The 15,983-nt window shown below is 31.4% G+C and overlaps 1 protein-coding gene across 1 annotated transcript; it reads left to right on the top strand.

Moving 5' to 3' along the window:
- Window positions 1-3,958: 3,958 nt before the first annotated feature.
- LOC139482319 (uncharacterized) lies at window positions 3,959-6,875 on the top strand. Its single transcript, XM_071266138.1, has 6 exons — window positions 3,959-4,079; window positions 4,296-4,448; window positions 4,914-4,989; window positions 5,397-5,575; window positions 6,093-6,238; window positions 6,568-6,875. Exons 1-4 carry the CDS (start codon window positions 4,074-4,076, stop codon window positions 5,567-5,569), a joined length of 408 nt encoding a protein of 135 aa, XP_071122239.1. The 5' UTR covers window positions 3,959-4,073; the 3' UTR covers window positions 5,570-5,575; window positions 6,093-6,238; window positions 6,568-6,875.
- Window positions 6,876-15,983: the final 9,108 nt, after the last annotated feature.

The raw sequence follows: 15,983 nt of genomic DNA, 5'->3' as shown, positions 1-15,983 counted from the left end.
ACAGACTTTAACTACAGTTGTGATTTTTCCACTGAAATCGAGAAGACATGTCGTAATTGTTTGTTGCTTGATGTGTGCAACTTAAAACAAACTAAAGACACAAAAGAAAATATTTTTTCTACATAAAACTACATGTATATGTTTATTTAATATTCGTAAGACCCTTTTAATTGTAATGATAAATTGTATTTGTTATATTCAAAATCAGTTATAGCAGAATTTTATAAATAAATTTATAAAATTGAGAATTATTTCTAATGTGTCATGACATTGTAATTCGTACTGAAATTTATAATATACGCAACGATTTAGTGCTATTGACAAAAAGAATATTTTTTTAATAACGTCTCCTCGGTATTAAGATCATAGACTATACTGTCACAGAGACCATTCGGCAATCCTCGGTAGAATCCGCTAATCTCATTGAGGGTACGGAATCGGCCGAGTTGAGACGAATGTCACAGAGACATAATACCCATTGTAGTATACGTCTTGGACTATGCCAACGAACACCAAATTACTTATTCACGTAATGTAACCCGAAAAATTCTGTTCCTCCCCGTAATCGATTTCTCCTACTTGCGAGTAATGAAGTAATCGAGGATTAGCTTAATAGAACGACAGACTATAGTCCTATACAAGGGCATCGAATGAACGTCCCTATTCCGACCTAAAAGTGGCGCCCAATATTTGGCAAAGAATCCAAGGCATTCAATAAATAAGTAACATAAAACACGGCAAAAATAAAATTGTCTAAAGTTGTCTTTTTTCAAACAGTTAATTAAGTTGTAATCAAATCTTAATTTAATTTCGTGGTTCGTGTATTGAATCATGTAAATATTCTAAAGAGAATTCTTAAGTTTGTAATCCAAACAACAGAGTCGGATAGATTCTCCATGATTTACACACTCTTTGCTTAAATACTTCTATCATGGTAAATTCTCACGGCCAGAAAAGTCAAATTCAAATAGGTGACAAAATCTGCCGGAAGTCATAGTCCGTTAAGTGATTTTCACACAACAAAAGTCAACAGGTATTAAAATATTTAGCGGTTCCTTTGATAAATCTGTTTGGAATCAATGATCATAATCTATCTAATCTCACCTTTTTATATTCTCAGGTAAACAGGTAAACAGAAATGATGTCATCTCAATTATATCGTTATCTTTCAATTAACGGACCGTTACTTTGTTTCTTTTGAAATTTCCCGACGGCATGTTGAAATATTTATTGGGATAAAGATCTTGGTCTTTCATCGCACCGTTATCATTAAACGGTAACAGTTTAATCGTGTTATTACATTTGTAAATTGGGACGGAAAACATAAAAGTCAAGTTTATGAAAAGAAGAATACTCATAAAAATTAATTCATAATGCTTCCTTAATATAAAAATGAAGATGTGGTATGATTTCCAATGAGACAACTCTCCACAAGAGACCAAAATGACACAGAAATTAACAACTATAGGTCATCGTACGAGAGAAGGATACATCTTTACAGAGATCTATAAAAAAGTAATACTTATATGTTTTCGTTTTACCAATTACCATACGGCAAAAGTATAAAAACATATAGAAAGTGCTTAAAATGAACAAAATAATGTGGATGAAGATCTGATTCTTTCTCAGGATTCTTTACTTCCTGTTCGAGAGAGAGGCTGGAACTTGTACTTCTCACTTCATCAAAAACACCACCTAGCATCGCGCAGAGTCAATAGTTATAGCACATTAGTCTAAAATATTGGCCAAAACAGATTTTAATAATATGGCAGAGATGCCTGAATATGTTCGTCCAAACTGAAATGTCTGTATATTTGTTCAGTTTTTTTTTCTCATATATATAAATAAGAAGATGTGGTATGAGTGCCCATGAGACAACTCTCCATCAAAGTCACAATGTGTAAAAAAAGATAGACAGTTAAAGGTCAAAGTATGGCCGTCAACACGGAGCCTTCGCTCACACCGAACAGCAACATGGTCATATAATTGCATTGAAATACCTAAGATGGTTTATTTTTTTTTTATATGTTGTACAATATTTCAACCAATCAAAAGTTGATATAAATTCAAAAGTGCATTTCTATGTTTCAAACACTATCCCGGATTCCGTGAGAAATGCCTTTCCCCCCTTTTATTAACAATTTCAGGTCCTTTGTGCACTTATTATACTCCTTTGGGGTCCTTTGTGCTCCGTTTTGCTCCTTTGTGCACAAAGGAGGTCCTTTGCTGTGTTTTTAGAGACCGGGATTCCGTGGGCTATTAGTTGAATGTTAAGTCTTTTTCTTTCTTTCTCCGAGGCAATAAATTTTCGCACACGGTGATAACATTTGCACGAATCTCTTGTTATCTTTAGTAAATGTTTTTTTTTCTCAATATTTGCGAATATACTTTTAATATATTTGCGTATATGTTCTAGTAATTTTTGCGTATATGTTCTAGTAATTATTGCGTTAATGTTTTGTTACATTTGCGTTAATGTTATGTTATATTTGCGTTAATGTTTTGTTATATTTGCGTTAATGTTTTGTTATATTTGCGTTAAGGTTAAATTTTGTTATATTTAGCATTCTGCGTAAATGTTTTGTCATATTTGCGCCAATGTTTTGTTATATTTGTGTTAATGTTTTGTTATATTTGCGTATATGTTTTGTTATATTTGCGTTATTTTTTTTTATCGATTTGCGTATAAGCTTTTGTTATAATTGCATATTGTTTTTGTTATATTTGCGTACATGTTATTGTTATATTTGCGTACATGTTATTGTTATATTTGCATATTTTTATTGTTAAATTTGCATTTTATTTTTGTCATATTTGCAAATAAGTTTTTGTTATGTTTGCATATTGTTTTTGTTATATGCGTATTTGTTTTTGTTAACTTTGCATATGTATTGTTTTTGTTATTATTTGCGTAAATGTTTTTGTTATACATGTATTATATGTTGTTTTTAAATATGTGTATATGTTAGTTTTATATTTGCGTATTACATGTGCGCATGTTTCGCTATATTGGCGTATGTGATTTTTTTTTATATTTGCGTTTATGTTTTGCTACATTTGTGAATATTTTTGTTATATGGGTATTTATTATTGTTATAATTGTGTATATATTATTGTTATAATTGTGTATATGTTATATAGCTTACATCTTTTTCCTGTAACTATTTAAAATTACTTAGAAATCTTAAACGGAAAGTAGGAAAACATGCCATAAAGTTTAAAAAGAAGTGTGTCCTTTATAAATTTAATTTGTCTAATTGAAAGGTTTAAATTTAAAACCGAAACCTTTTTGTTTTTGTTTTGTTTTTTATTTATTAGATTTAAATTATTATACCAATTATAATTTATAACATAAATATTCTAAAAATGTGCAACAGGTTTTGAAATAAATTTAATATTCAAAATCATAAAATATTTGACATTTTGACACTAAGCTTACACATGCAAATAATTATAATGATGTTAAACAGCATATGTTACGGACTGCCAGTGTCATGACCGTTGAGTGAAGATATAAATTTTATTATTGATTTGAATTAATTAAACAACCAATAAATACTTTACAAAACTTTTATTCATATTGTTAGACACTCGTATCATGCTTGAGTAAACATCAAGGTTTTTTGTTGACACAGGTAATAATGTAAATCAGCCGTATTTGATGCATTTCTTTCCCACGCTCATCTTACCTGAGATTACTACTCGAATTAATTTCAGAACTACTTTTACATCTGTTCAGTAAATTATAGTAATACTTAATTTAAACAATATAAATTGCCATAATTTTCATCAATAAAACAATATCTAATTTTTCGTTTCAGTAAATAGAAACAAATTATAATAATACTTTTGACGAAGTTTTATTATTTAGAAGAAAGTTATATCGGACTTTTTTTTCATTAGACGTGGAAGGTTTAAACCAAATCACATCCAAAGATTCCCATAAATACCAAATGTCATTGACGAAAAATTAAGTTAAATCAGTGTCTTTGAAGGAAAGGAATACAATTTACAACGATCCTCTATTATTTTTACAGTATTATTTACTTGTCGGAAATATAAATTTTAACAATATGAAGGTAAGTTGAACAAAATAATTTTAACTGATTTGTAGAAAATCTTTTAAATTAAAATATTAGAAGTATTTAAAAAAAGAAAAGAAATAAGACAACTTTTTCAACAAAAAAAAGCCACCACTTTTTCCTTTTTTTAATGAAAATTAAAGGTTTACATTAGTAACACCAATTTTTCATTACAAATGTAATATTATTTTCAACTTTACTATTTTTTTCCAGAACGTCAAACAGTTTACACCCAAAAAGCCATCATCAACACAGCAAGTTGCCAAGAAGCACCTGAAACGTCATGTCAAACGTCTGAGAGACAGAGAGTATTCAAGACTACGTCAAATGGTACCGTCAATTGCCGAAAAGGAAAAGGTGTCAAAGGTAAGATATGAATGAATTATTTTATATTTATTGCGGTTAACTGAGAATTGTTTTGACTATTGCTGACTTTTTTCGCTTGAGACTTGTGATCCGTTTTCAATGATTTTATTGTTGTTGCTTCACGTGACACTGAAGAGACATACATTGGCGGAATGTAGTGCAGCAATATTGGAGCTGTGATGAATTTCTTGATCATAAGGAAAAAACTATAAAATTTTGATTCGAAATGCGGTAAAATCCGTTATTTGTTCCGGTATTGAAATAAAAACAGCGTAAAATAGCATAAAGGAACACACCTGAACTGTTATAAAAATGTTTAATCTCACAGGTGTAGTGTAACTCGTATGACAAATTTGTTGACTAATTTGATGTTATCGTAACAGGTGATTTTAATTACATTTTTGACATATTAGAAAACAACCTATGATTAACCTAATTATTTACACCTGTCATTTTATTTTCCAGGTAACTGTAATTGAAGAGGCTGTAAAGTACATTGACGAACTCCACCAGGCGTTGATGGAAAGAATGCAAACTAAAGGTAAATAAATTTTTTTTTATAAAGTACAACGTTATTATATGTTTGACGTCAATTATTTCAAAGCGTACCTTGTTCTTTACAGTTCTACGTCAAATACTACAAAACATTTTTAAGTATACATCTTTCATAATTTTGATGTCAAAGATCAATTTTAGAAACATTTTTTAATAATGTAAAATGTGCAATGTCTTGCTTGCAAGCACTGGACAACGTTAAACTGATCAACATTTTACAATTGAACATGTTTTCAAAAAATTTGAATTATTATTTTTTTAACAGCTCAACTTTTTAAAAATGTATCTTCTTATATCAACACTTGTATTCTTGAAAAATAATACATTTTTTCTGGTTTGAATTGAACTTGCAAAAAATCTCATGAACTATATAGATTTCTATTTTATTTTCAGGTTTTCCAAATTCAGAGGGCGTACAAACTCACAATATACAAGATTTTATCCACACGATGTTTCCCGCCAATTTTTTACGACGTGAACCAGCACCGTCACCAGTGTTGTATGAAAAACAACAGAAAGTACCGTCCTTCCTGTTACGACTCAACAAAGACAGAAAACACTTGTAGTTAATGGTATATATCTTTTATTTTTCAAGTACGATTTTATTATGGTATAAATGTGCTTAAATCCAAATTGCCTTGTCGGGTTTATGCAGTGTGGGTTTTGGCCAATCTTGTTCAAGGTCGTACGGCGGTCTAAAAATTCTAACTATATTATTTGGACTCTTGACAATTTTTGTCTAATTTGCAATCCTACCACATATATCAATTTATTATGGAAGAGGCTACTTCAACTTATTTTATGGAGAATCATTCATAGGCATTTCAAATGACGAGCCTGTAAATGAATAGTGATTATTTTTTCTATCGTTTTAACGCTAAGCTGACCGTAAAGCGGACATTCAAACCTTCCAAATCTATCTGACATACATGTATGCTAGATCCATAAATCTAGACAATGTCGACTTCATCGTATGCATACTTACTTAAATTTATAATAAATGACGCAAAAAAGGATTTTGTGCGACACGTAACTTGTTAACTTTGTTACAATATGTGCAAATATTTAAATTTTGTTTTCTGTTTACAGGAAAACTATGAGATACCTTGTGATAAAAGCGTCACTGTGATGAAAACAGGCAATGTGATATGGCTCCAATGAATGTTTTAAGTAATGCCGATACCGAAAGATGAAAGCAATTTCGATGAAAATGACAGGAACTTGTCAATATTTCGGTAAGTTGAAATCTAATGTTTTGAATTATAATGGATAATTTATGTTTTAACAAGACTGAACAATATAAGCGTTAAACTATATCGGCACATATTGATGTAAACCAGATGACATCAAAAAATTTCAGCCGAGGCAAAATTGTCCCTGAGCGAACCGAGATGGAAAACAGACACCTGTGCAATGCTGTCAAAATATGTTTGTCTAATTTATCAAAGTAACCATGTCAAATATTTCGAATATGTTATCCCTTATAAAGTAAATGCCTTTTTCATTAGTCGAGTTGTTATGTTGTCACAATCAAATTTATATTTATCGACATTTTATTTTTCAGATGTTAATTTCAAAGATATGGAACTTTTCAAGTGAATGAACATTTTTTGCCAGATGAAATAATTTATTGGACATTTCAAGTTTAAAACTTTGTGGAATATATTCTAATGGATTGTATGACTTGAACACTCGTTGTCCTAAATGTGAATGATCAAGGACCGTTGCAGACAATTCAACATTTGGTTACTTGGTTGGATTAAAAGACCATGTGACAAACATTACATTGGAGACTTAGATTTATGGTGAATTAATGTACTTTGTGCCAAATTATTTACACGAATTTTATTATATATAAAACATATGAATTTATATTGTTACATTGCATTTTTATATCACATCGACACATCGAAAACTGCCCTTGGATTTGTCTTTGCATTTCATGTTCATGATGGTGCGTTCATATGTGAAATCTTATGGTCATTAGGTATCTCTTTTTAGGTAGCCACTTTCTATTATTTCGGAAACGGTAAATAAAGAGTTTTTGAGTATATTTTGTACAGACACTATTCGAAACATAATTTAAGTTCATCTAACAGTCTCGTTGAGGCAACATATAAACATGAATCAAACATTATCTGAGACTGTTATACTAGTATACTTAGTATAATATTCTTCAGAAACTATTCAACTTATTTTCGACTTGCGTGACGGTTTGAATATTTCGCCTATCCTTTTCAATAAAAGCCGTATTATATACATTGTAAAAAACAAAATAACTTGTGCTAAGTAACGTACATGAAGTTCATGTCTGTATGTTTTTTGCCTTTGTAGACTTTAACGCGTTGGATGGTAACAAATTGAATTGGGACAAACACGTGTTTATGCAAGTACATGAACACCCAGAACGTCCGTTCTAAAATAATTGTTCTTTCTTATGATCTAGATAATTTGCTTTCTACTAAACGTCCTCTTTGAAAAAGATATAAATTCCATGCGTCCGAAACCATTATCTGTTCTGTTGTAGAGTTTTCGGTGGATGAACCGAGTCAATAAAAAAAACTATTTGCAAAAACCGAGTTATAGTGAAGCATAAACTGCTGAACGTTCCGGAGACCCATACAGTATGTTCAGTCTTAATTTTTTTCAAAACTGGTTTTGAGTCTTCCTAACTTATCTTTGTCTTTAACGGGCTTTTTTTATTTACAAATGGTTGTGTCATTTCTATTGATCATACTTCTCAAGTTCAGTCTTTTTTTTATTGTTTGGTCCTTAAAATGTTGTCTTTTACATTCTGTCATATACAGGGAGTGCCTGATAAATATAAATTAAATTAACAAATTAACCATCGTTAAGTCAACTTAAGTGCCATCTCCAGATTTGTTGCATCATCGGAACTTAGCACTAAAAAAAACCAGCAGAGATGACTATAGGAAACCTTCTGGAGAATGCTATTTCACTCTGGTGTTTGGTTTTGCTGTATTGTTTTCTGTGAGGTGATTTTTAGTGGACTTAAGTTTGTCTTTTCTGCCTTTGAGTTATTTTAGATAACATTGCCGTTTTATACGAGCTACCCTTGTTTACATGATGTTGTTCCACATATATGTACCAATAACGTAAGAGCAGCACTGATGTTCCTCTACAACTGTATTGAGAAAAGCGTCAATTAAGATATACAACAGATTCTTTGTCAAATCGGCAAATAGTAAATATATGTTGCGCAGAGGTATAACAAAACTTTGCACTATATATTGTGGCGTGTATTCCAGGAGAAGATTCACATTGAGGCGAACCCTCGTAATAAGAGAGAGAAGGGTAATTTGCAAGTTCAATCACAAGTGACTGTCAATGTTTTGTCCAACTATGGCCCTCTAACCTCTCTAACTACTATTTCTCAGGATCGCCCCTTACATCAAATCTGGGATACTCACATATCCGGTTAATATTATTTGCAGTGCTAGTGTATTTAAGACTATAAATCATGTATAGTTTTACAGATTTAAACAATCTAATCATTTACTTCCTTAAATATGATATTGATAACACAGGGAAGTATACTTTGGGAAATACGTTTTCAACAACAACGTTATCATCCGGTAATTTTAAAGTATTAAAGTATTGTGTTACCAAGTCTATTATTATATTATGATATATAGTTCAATTCTGCTTTCGGCGAAAGTAAAACGGATCTTCATGTCATGAAGAATGTCATTTCAGCGACTGTTATCCATATAAAATGTATTTATTGTTGTTGTTCTATAGCAAAGATGCAGTACAAGAAATGACGTCAATTCAATTAATTCAATTAAATTGATATTTCAAATGAAGAAACTACATGTATGTATATTCTGATCCCCACAACCTTACACACGTGTCTCCTCATGACCCCTATGGCAAAGAGTTTTAATTTCATTAGTACATTTTTTTGGAGCATATTGCAATTTTCCGAATTGCGGTTTTATTGTACACGAACAAGTTCTTGCAAGAAATGAAGGAATTAAAATATAAATAGCATTGCATTAATTCGACCATTTGGTACGCTTGAAGCATGCCATGGTTTAAGGTTGCAGCAAGGTTATCCCGAGGCAACTGTCATTCATAGAACCATCTGTTCGTTATCGTATAATTCAATCAATGCTGTAAATGACTGATATTTATTGCATATAAAGAAAGAAGGTGTGGTATGATTGCCAATGAGACAACTCTCCACATGAGACCAAATGACACAGAATTCAACAACTATAGGTCACCGTACGGTCTTCAACAATGAGCAAAGCCAATACCGCATAGTCAGCTATAATAGTTCACATTTGAAATCGAAACTAAAGATTCAATTTGTTTTTCTTAAATTTACCAGACTCTCGTTTTATAATCGGAACACTAAAATTGTTATCGTAAAAGTTTGATAAAACCAACGCTCTAAGTAATTTTGAAACAATAACCGAAAATTTGATAAGAGAGACAGCAACCAACAACATCATGGAGTAGCAGGCTCTTACTTGGCGAGACAGACAAATAAGTATATTTCGGGCTTGAGACAACTATAGGAGTGGTCACTCTGCACATTGCTGGTCTTCATAATGAAGTCGGCGCTATAAAGATTTTAACGATGAAATCATCATCATCGTCTTCATCTTTCAAAATACAGAAGACTAGTAAAAGTTCAGAACCAAAAATTAGAAAAATCTTTTAAAGACAATCTGTCCAGGGATTTGGAGGGAAAAGGACACAACTGTCGAACTTCTTTTATTGACGATATCTGGTGTCCATAAGGCGATATAAATTTGCAACAGCATGGACTCGATCATTGTGAGATATTCTTGTCTAAACCTGGTGACATATGCCATAACTTGAACAAAGGAAAACTTTCGAATTAGTGGTCGTCTGCTACTGATTTCTCGCATTGAATTTGGCGCGCTCCGGACATGTGATGTTCCATCTGCCGTCCATCAGGAGTAAATTAGCCGAATTGTCGTAAAATACAAATATAGAAAATACACCGGAATTTTATTATTATTGTATTTTATGATTGACTGGTCATATCAGCAATTTCATAAAAATATCACTTTCTGCTTCATTTAATGTACTCCGACTTAATAGTCCTCGTCCATTTAACAAATGCACTTGACGGAACGGTGACCCGTGTTCAAAATTCACATTAAGAGTCGTTTTCTTTTATTCTTTACAGCTAAATATGTTACCAAACTGTAATGACGAGGTTTCTTTACAATAAAGTTTACTAAATACGTTGACCATAAAAGCGTTCTAATGGAAGTTTTATTCTTCGGGTCAGCCCCAAGTCACGTGAAACATATTTGAATTCAAATAACAAACACTTGTTCGTTTTTACATCAACACGTCTTGTAAAAAGTAGAAGTGGTGTCAGCTTTGTAGCGCTGACATATTTTTTTAAATTATTTTTTAAATCGTTTTTGAAAACCGAATCCTAAGTTTTTCTTTTTCATTTTTCAAATAAAGAGTTTAACGACACTGTCCATCTGTTTTTGTTTTTAAATCATTTGGTAAAAATAAAGTGTTCATAATGATTACTGTTCAGTGGCAAATATTTCATGCATATTCAGGCCGAGAGAACTTTAACAATTCACCCATTGGGTAGGTTTGGCGAGGAAGGTTACTTAGAATGAAAAGTGGGACTGACTTTCACTAGAAAATGAGGGTAGTCAGTTGCAGGAAGACATATTCCCTTACAACAGTCAACTTAAATAGATACTGCAAGGGGACATGAATGTGAAGACAGATCTACGCACAAGAAATTTGATTTATTGAACGTTCCGACCGAACGTGGCTGTGTATTTATATTTCCCACCATGGTTTGTAACTTTCGCCTAATCGTCTCTCCTTTTATGGTTCTTAGTGTTTAGTTTCACGTGATTATATTCAGTTTTCGTACTGTACTTTGGTAATTATTTGCTCATTTTTTTCTTACCCTTCCGGAGCATCCTGTTTTAGTAGGGTTCGTGTCCCTCAGTCTTTAGTTTTCTGTGTTCATTTTGTGTTTTGTAGACTGTTGTATGTTTTTCGGTCGTTTAATGTTTTTCCATGACATAGTCAATTTGTGTTTCTACTTAGGGACGACAATAAAAGTTCAATGAAGGATAAAACACTTAATTCACATAGTTTTTTCACGGACCCCCCCCCCCCCCTTCTTAACTTAATTTGGGAAAAATTGATTGACCAATAGGGATATATGTAAAATCGATTTTAGATTAACAAAACTTGCAGCAATGTTGACCCCCCCCCCCCCCCCAAAAAAAAAAAAAAAAACCTATTTGATTTAAGTTTTTTATCCTACATCGATCTTTTGATGTCGTCCCTTATGAGTTTGAATGTCCATTTGTTATCTTAATTCAACCTCTTTTAAAACATAGATTAAAAGATGAAACTGTAAAGAATATATAGAATAGAATAGAAGGATGGTTAAAAAAAGGACAATTAATTTCATTTTAATTTGTTTTGTGTGTTTCGGTTATGAATAAAACCGTAAAAGAGACGCATTTTTAAAAGAAAGAAAAAAATATGTTGCTTCCGTAAAATCCTTTTACGTATCCCTAAACAAGGCCGATAAATCAAACATAACTTTATCGTTCTCGTGCAGCTGTAAATTCCAGATGGAAAGTTCACAAAATTACAATTAATTTCCGTTTTCAAAATTACCATCCGGCGTAATCGACAATCATTAAACAAACACGCCCGATATTTTTCCATTAAATTAATTGATTAATATGGGAATTTTAATTTAATTGCACAAAAGGTGACATACCATTTATTTGTTAATATGGATAATCATATTTGTTTTTGCTGTTTACAAATAAAAAGTGTCATCTAGAATGTTTTTACATGTACATTAACTTATTCTTTCACATTGTGCTTTTTTTGGGGGTAAATACAAAAATTATCATTTTTGCTAAATATTCGGTGTCAAAATCATATGCATGTTTCTCAATTTTATCACTTGGGGCAAAACATGACTTGGCATGAATATTTCGCCTCATGGGTCAAACACGTACAAAGAAATTTTAATAACTTCTTTGTTAGAAATATTTCACGTTAATTTATCCGCAATGCTTTCTAAATTGGGGCACTATCATGGTTTTGTATCATCAATAACTTTATGATAGATACTTTACTTTCAGAAATAATAAGAGTTCATAATTTCAAAGTCAATGCCAAAAACAAATAAAAACATTATAGACAAAAATAATTGCTAGTATATTCCTGACTTTGTACAGGTGGTTTTCAAATAAACAATTTATTTAAAGAACCTACAGAATAGAATGATGACTGCGCTTCCTTCATCTTTAAGAATACTTAGATCTGAAGTTCAGACATTATGATTGATTGTTGGTTGCTTAACGTCCAGTGGCAAATATTTCATTCATATTCAGGACGAGCTCAGACAATATGAAAATAAGATGATGTAGCATGATTGCCAATGAGACAACTACAATGTATAGACCAAATAACATATTAACATACGGTCTAAAAAAAAGGACAAATCCCATCTCGCATATATAGGGAGCATGCATGCAACGACATGGACAATACCTTTTCCATGAAAATTACATATGACATTGATCTTGAATATCTTATTTTTTTCACAAAAATCTGTATACTTAAATACGTTATTTAACGTGTAATTAATAAGTGCATTTTTTTTTCAAACAATTTTATGTCTTTCTTAAGCGGCTTTGTGTGGGACAATTGAACTTAGCTTGAACCTGCGCCAATCATTGACTGCAGAAGAATTTATAAATTAAAAGATAAATAATATCAAAATGATTTATGCAATGACACGAGATAAAGTTAAGAAAACCGGCTGATAGATAATTATATACCTTTATTTCAATCTGTTGGTAATACCACGACAAAACACCCTTTATTTCTCACTTTTCAACAGCATATGGCTTTAATTATGGTCAAAATATCACAATTTGATTAAATATTTGGAATGTTAATAATTTCAAAAGACACTTAGCGTTGGTAAAAATATTAAAACGTGTTAAAATATATATTTTAATGTATTTAAATGGAATTAAAATGACTTAATAATCACAGATGACACAGATTATATCGGTGGTAATAAGTCATCCCTGATACGATCAGATGACTAATGGTTTGAGCCTCAAGGGCAGATAACACAACAAATACATGTAATACATCCTGTTTGTAAATGTGGGTGAAAGATAACGTTATAAAAATGCAAGAGTCAATTAAATAACAGTTATACACATAATAAGAAAGGAATTTGATTAAAATGGACGCATTGGTTAATTGATTGATTGGTTGATTGATTGATTGATTTATTGATTTATCAATTGATTGATTGATTGATTGATTGATTGATTTATCGTTTTACTTCACAGTAGCACAAACTGTGATGAAAATGGTGACAAATTAACCGATATGAAATGGGTGACAAAGTTAACATAAAATTGCTGACAAAATGAACACATAATGAAAAGCGGGGACGCAATGGGGAAAGACGCCAGAGGGCAGCACATTTGAATTATTAACTGAGATATAGGAGAGCTGAGCGGAGGTGGGAAAATTCGTCTTTTGAGTACTAACATATATACTCTTTACGATCTTTTTCGATCATCCTGTTTGTAAGTTTGAAATTATGCGACAAAAATGCAAAATGTCAATAATTAATATAATAAAAGCATGTCACGTGTTACACTTTCAATTAAGTCATACAATTTCCCATAAATTTTGTTTCAGCTATCGTTGTGCAGATATATTTAAAAAAAATACAACTTCATCTCAACAAACATTTATTGAATTAAACAAGAAAACGAAATTGTATGAATGAAAAGCATACATATTATTTTATTTTTAATACCAATTTGTTGGTTACCTTTATCAGATACATCTTAGGGCTCCAGTTTTTCAAAGGGTCAAATACTTTTTTCAAAAAGCTACCGTGGTTTTTCAAGAATGAACAGTTATTCAAGGTTAATGTATTGCACTAATTTCCTTCATGTTGTTATCTATTTTATCTGTGTTAGATAATGCAGCAATTTATGACATGTTGGGTTTTATCTGAGGGTTTTATTTTTCCCCCATTTCCTTCAGTATTTCATGGTCTTCTTCTGACTCAGGTGCTAAAACTCATTTAGCTATTTGAAATGACTATTTGTTGTATAAAACGATATCAATAAAAATAGAATAAACAATCACTTAGCAAATTGAATGATCTTTTTGTCGTTTTTACATTTTTTAGTTAAAATCTTTGCGATGATGTCTTTTAAATAAAACGCCCAAACTGCTTTTAAAATTGCGATATTAAGTTGATTTATAGTAATGACACATAATAAAATAGTCTGTTAAGTTTTAAAGACTTAAAAACCTGTCCTCAGCAACCTGTAGATATTCAACACCCATTTATTAAAATGACATGTTGAATAATTTATAGCTTAACGTTAAGGTCGCCTACGAACATCACCGTTTAAAGCTGTATTGCTTGTATTAATCTTGTGCTTGTGGTAATCTTAATATGATTTTTTAAAGAGCCAGTCTGTGATAAAACCATGCAAAATGATTTAGATATATGGATATGTAGGTCAGCGAGAACTGTTTGAAATGATGATCCAGCTAGCAACTAGAGCAATTTTTTTTTTAAAGAGTTTTTATATAATGTTGAATTTCATGTAATTATAAGACTTAAGAAGATTTACTAGGACTTGACCTACTGTCAAACTAGCATTGGTATAAACACATGCAGTGGCTTAAACATAACTTTCTATTCTTTTTTTTTTATTTTCTAGCACATCTTTCTCGATGACTGGAAAGCAATACGCTTTATGTTAAGTAGTATGCGGTAGACATATGTTATTTTGTTCATCGTTGAAGGCCATACGGAGACGTATGGTCATTTCATCCTTCGTTCTTTGGTTTTATATGATGGACAGTTGTCTCTTTGGCAGTCTACCACATCTGTTTTTTTTTATAAAGAAGCAAAATCATATCAAACATACATCTTATATACGCCCTCACAAAATAAATAGTTGTCACATTGTGAAAACCACACCATTTTTTTTATCTACTTGTTTATTTACTTCTTTGTGTTTATTTTGCCTAAATATATAACATTACATTTGAAGTTTGCTTTATAAATATTAAATATGACTCGATAGGTATAACATTTTCATAATTGTTCTTTAAGACATCGACACTCATCTTTTGCAATGGCGGATCCAGGGTTTGAGGTTTAGGTATTTATGTGACCCTTAAATTTCGTCGGAAATTTTTGCATGATAGTTTTTGAAGTCCCGCCCAAACATGTCTGCCCATATGCGAAGTGTGTGGGTATGCGTGTGCAACTTTTTTTTTGAATGCTTTATTCTTATTTTCTCTTCTACGGCTAACTCTTGGGATAATATTACGAGAACTGGTAGGGGTATATTATTCAGTTACATATTTTTTTTAAAAGTGAACATCGTTGATTCATTTTGATTTTAAAATTAGGCTGCACTATCACGTATTAAGCATATGGTTAACATTTCGAATTTCAAAAGTTTTCTCCTGAACGTACGGAACACATATTAGTTTAACTTGGGTATACCAAACGTCTTATCCTCAAAATGTTCAAAGGTTTATCAAGATAAAAGGTTTCATCGAGTCTAAACTTGTGTAACAAGTCCTTTCTAGTATATACATTTATATATGCAAACTGATATAGATATAACTAAAGGCCAAAAAGTAAATCAAAAGATGACAAAGAACTAAATATGGTCCATAAAAACTTGTCAAGAGGGTACATCTGCATACCAACAGCTGTCTTTCGTCTGAAGTATGTAAAATAAACAACATATTTTATTTTTATGGGGAATATTTTAGATCGGAGAAGATCAACAGCATCTGTCGCGTGTCAAACACCAGGACACACAAGGTAGGCATAGGTAAGCTTAGGTAGGTATAAATGATTCATCGCACCTGCTGCCAAATTCCTTTGTATAA

Source organism: Mytilus edulis, chromosome 7 (assembly GCF_963676685.1).
Source record: "Mytilus edulis chromosome 7, xbMytEdul2.2, whole genome shotgun sequence".
NCBI classification, from domain to species: Eukaryota; Metazoa; Mollusca; class Bivalvia; order Mytilida; family Mytilidae; genus Mytilus; species Mytilus edulis.
The sequence above is the reverse complement of the archived record's forward strand: the minus strand, read 5'-3'. Positions and strand labels throughout refer to the sequence as shown.

Excerpts from the sequence above, each read along its gene's own strand:
- LOC139482319 (XM_071266138.1), top strand. Across the intron at positions 4,449-4,913 it reads AAAAGGAAAAGGTGTCAAAG|GTAACTGTAATTGAAGAGGC; the intron begins GTAAGATATGAA and ends TTTATTTTCCAG. Across the intron at positions 4,990-5,396 it reads GGAAAGAATGCAAACTAAAG|GTTTTCCAAATTCAGAGGGC; the intron begins GTAAATAAATTT and ends TTTTATTTTCAG.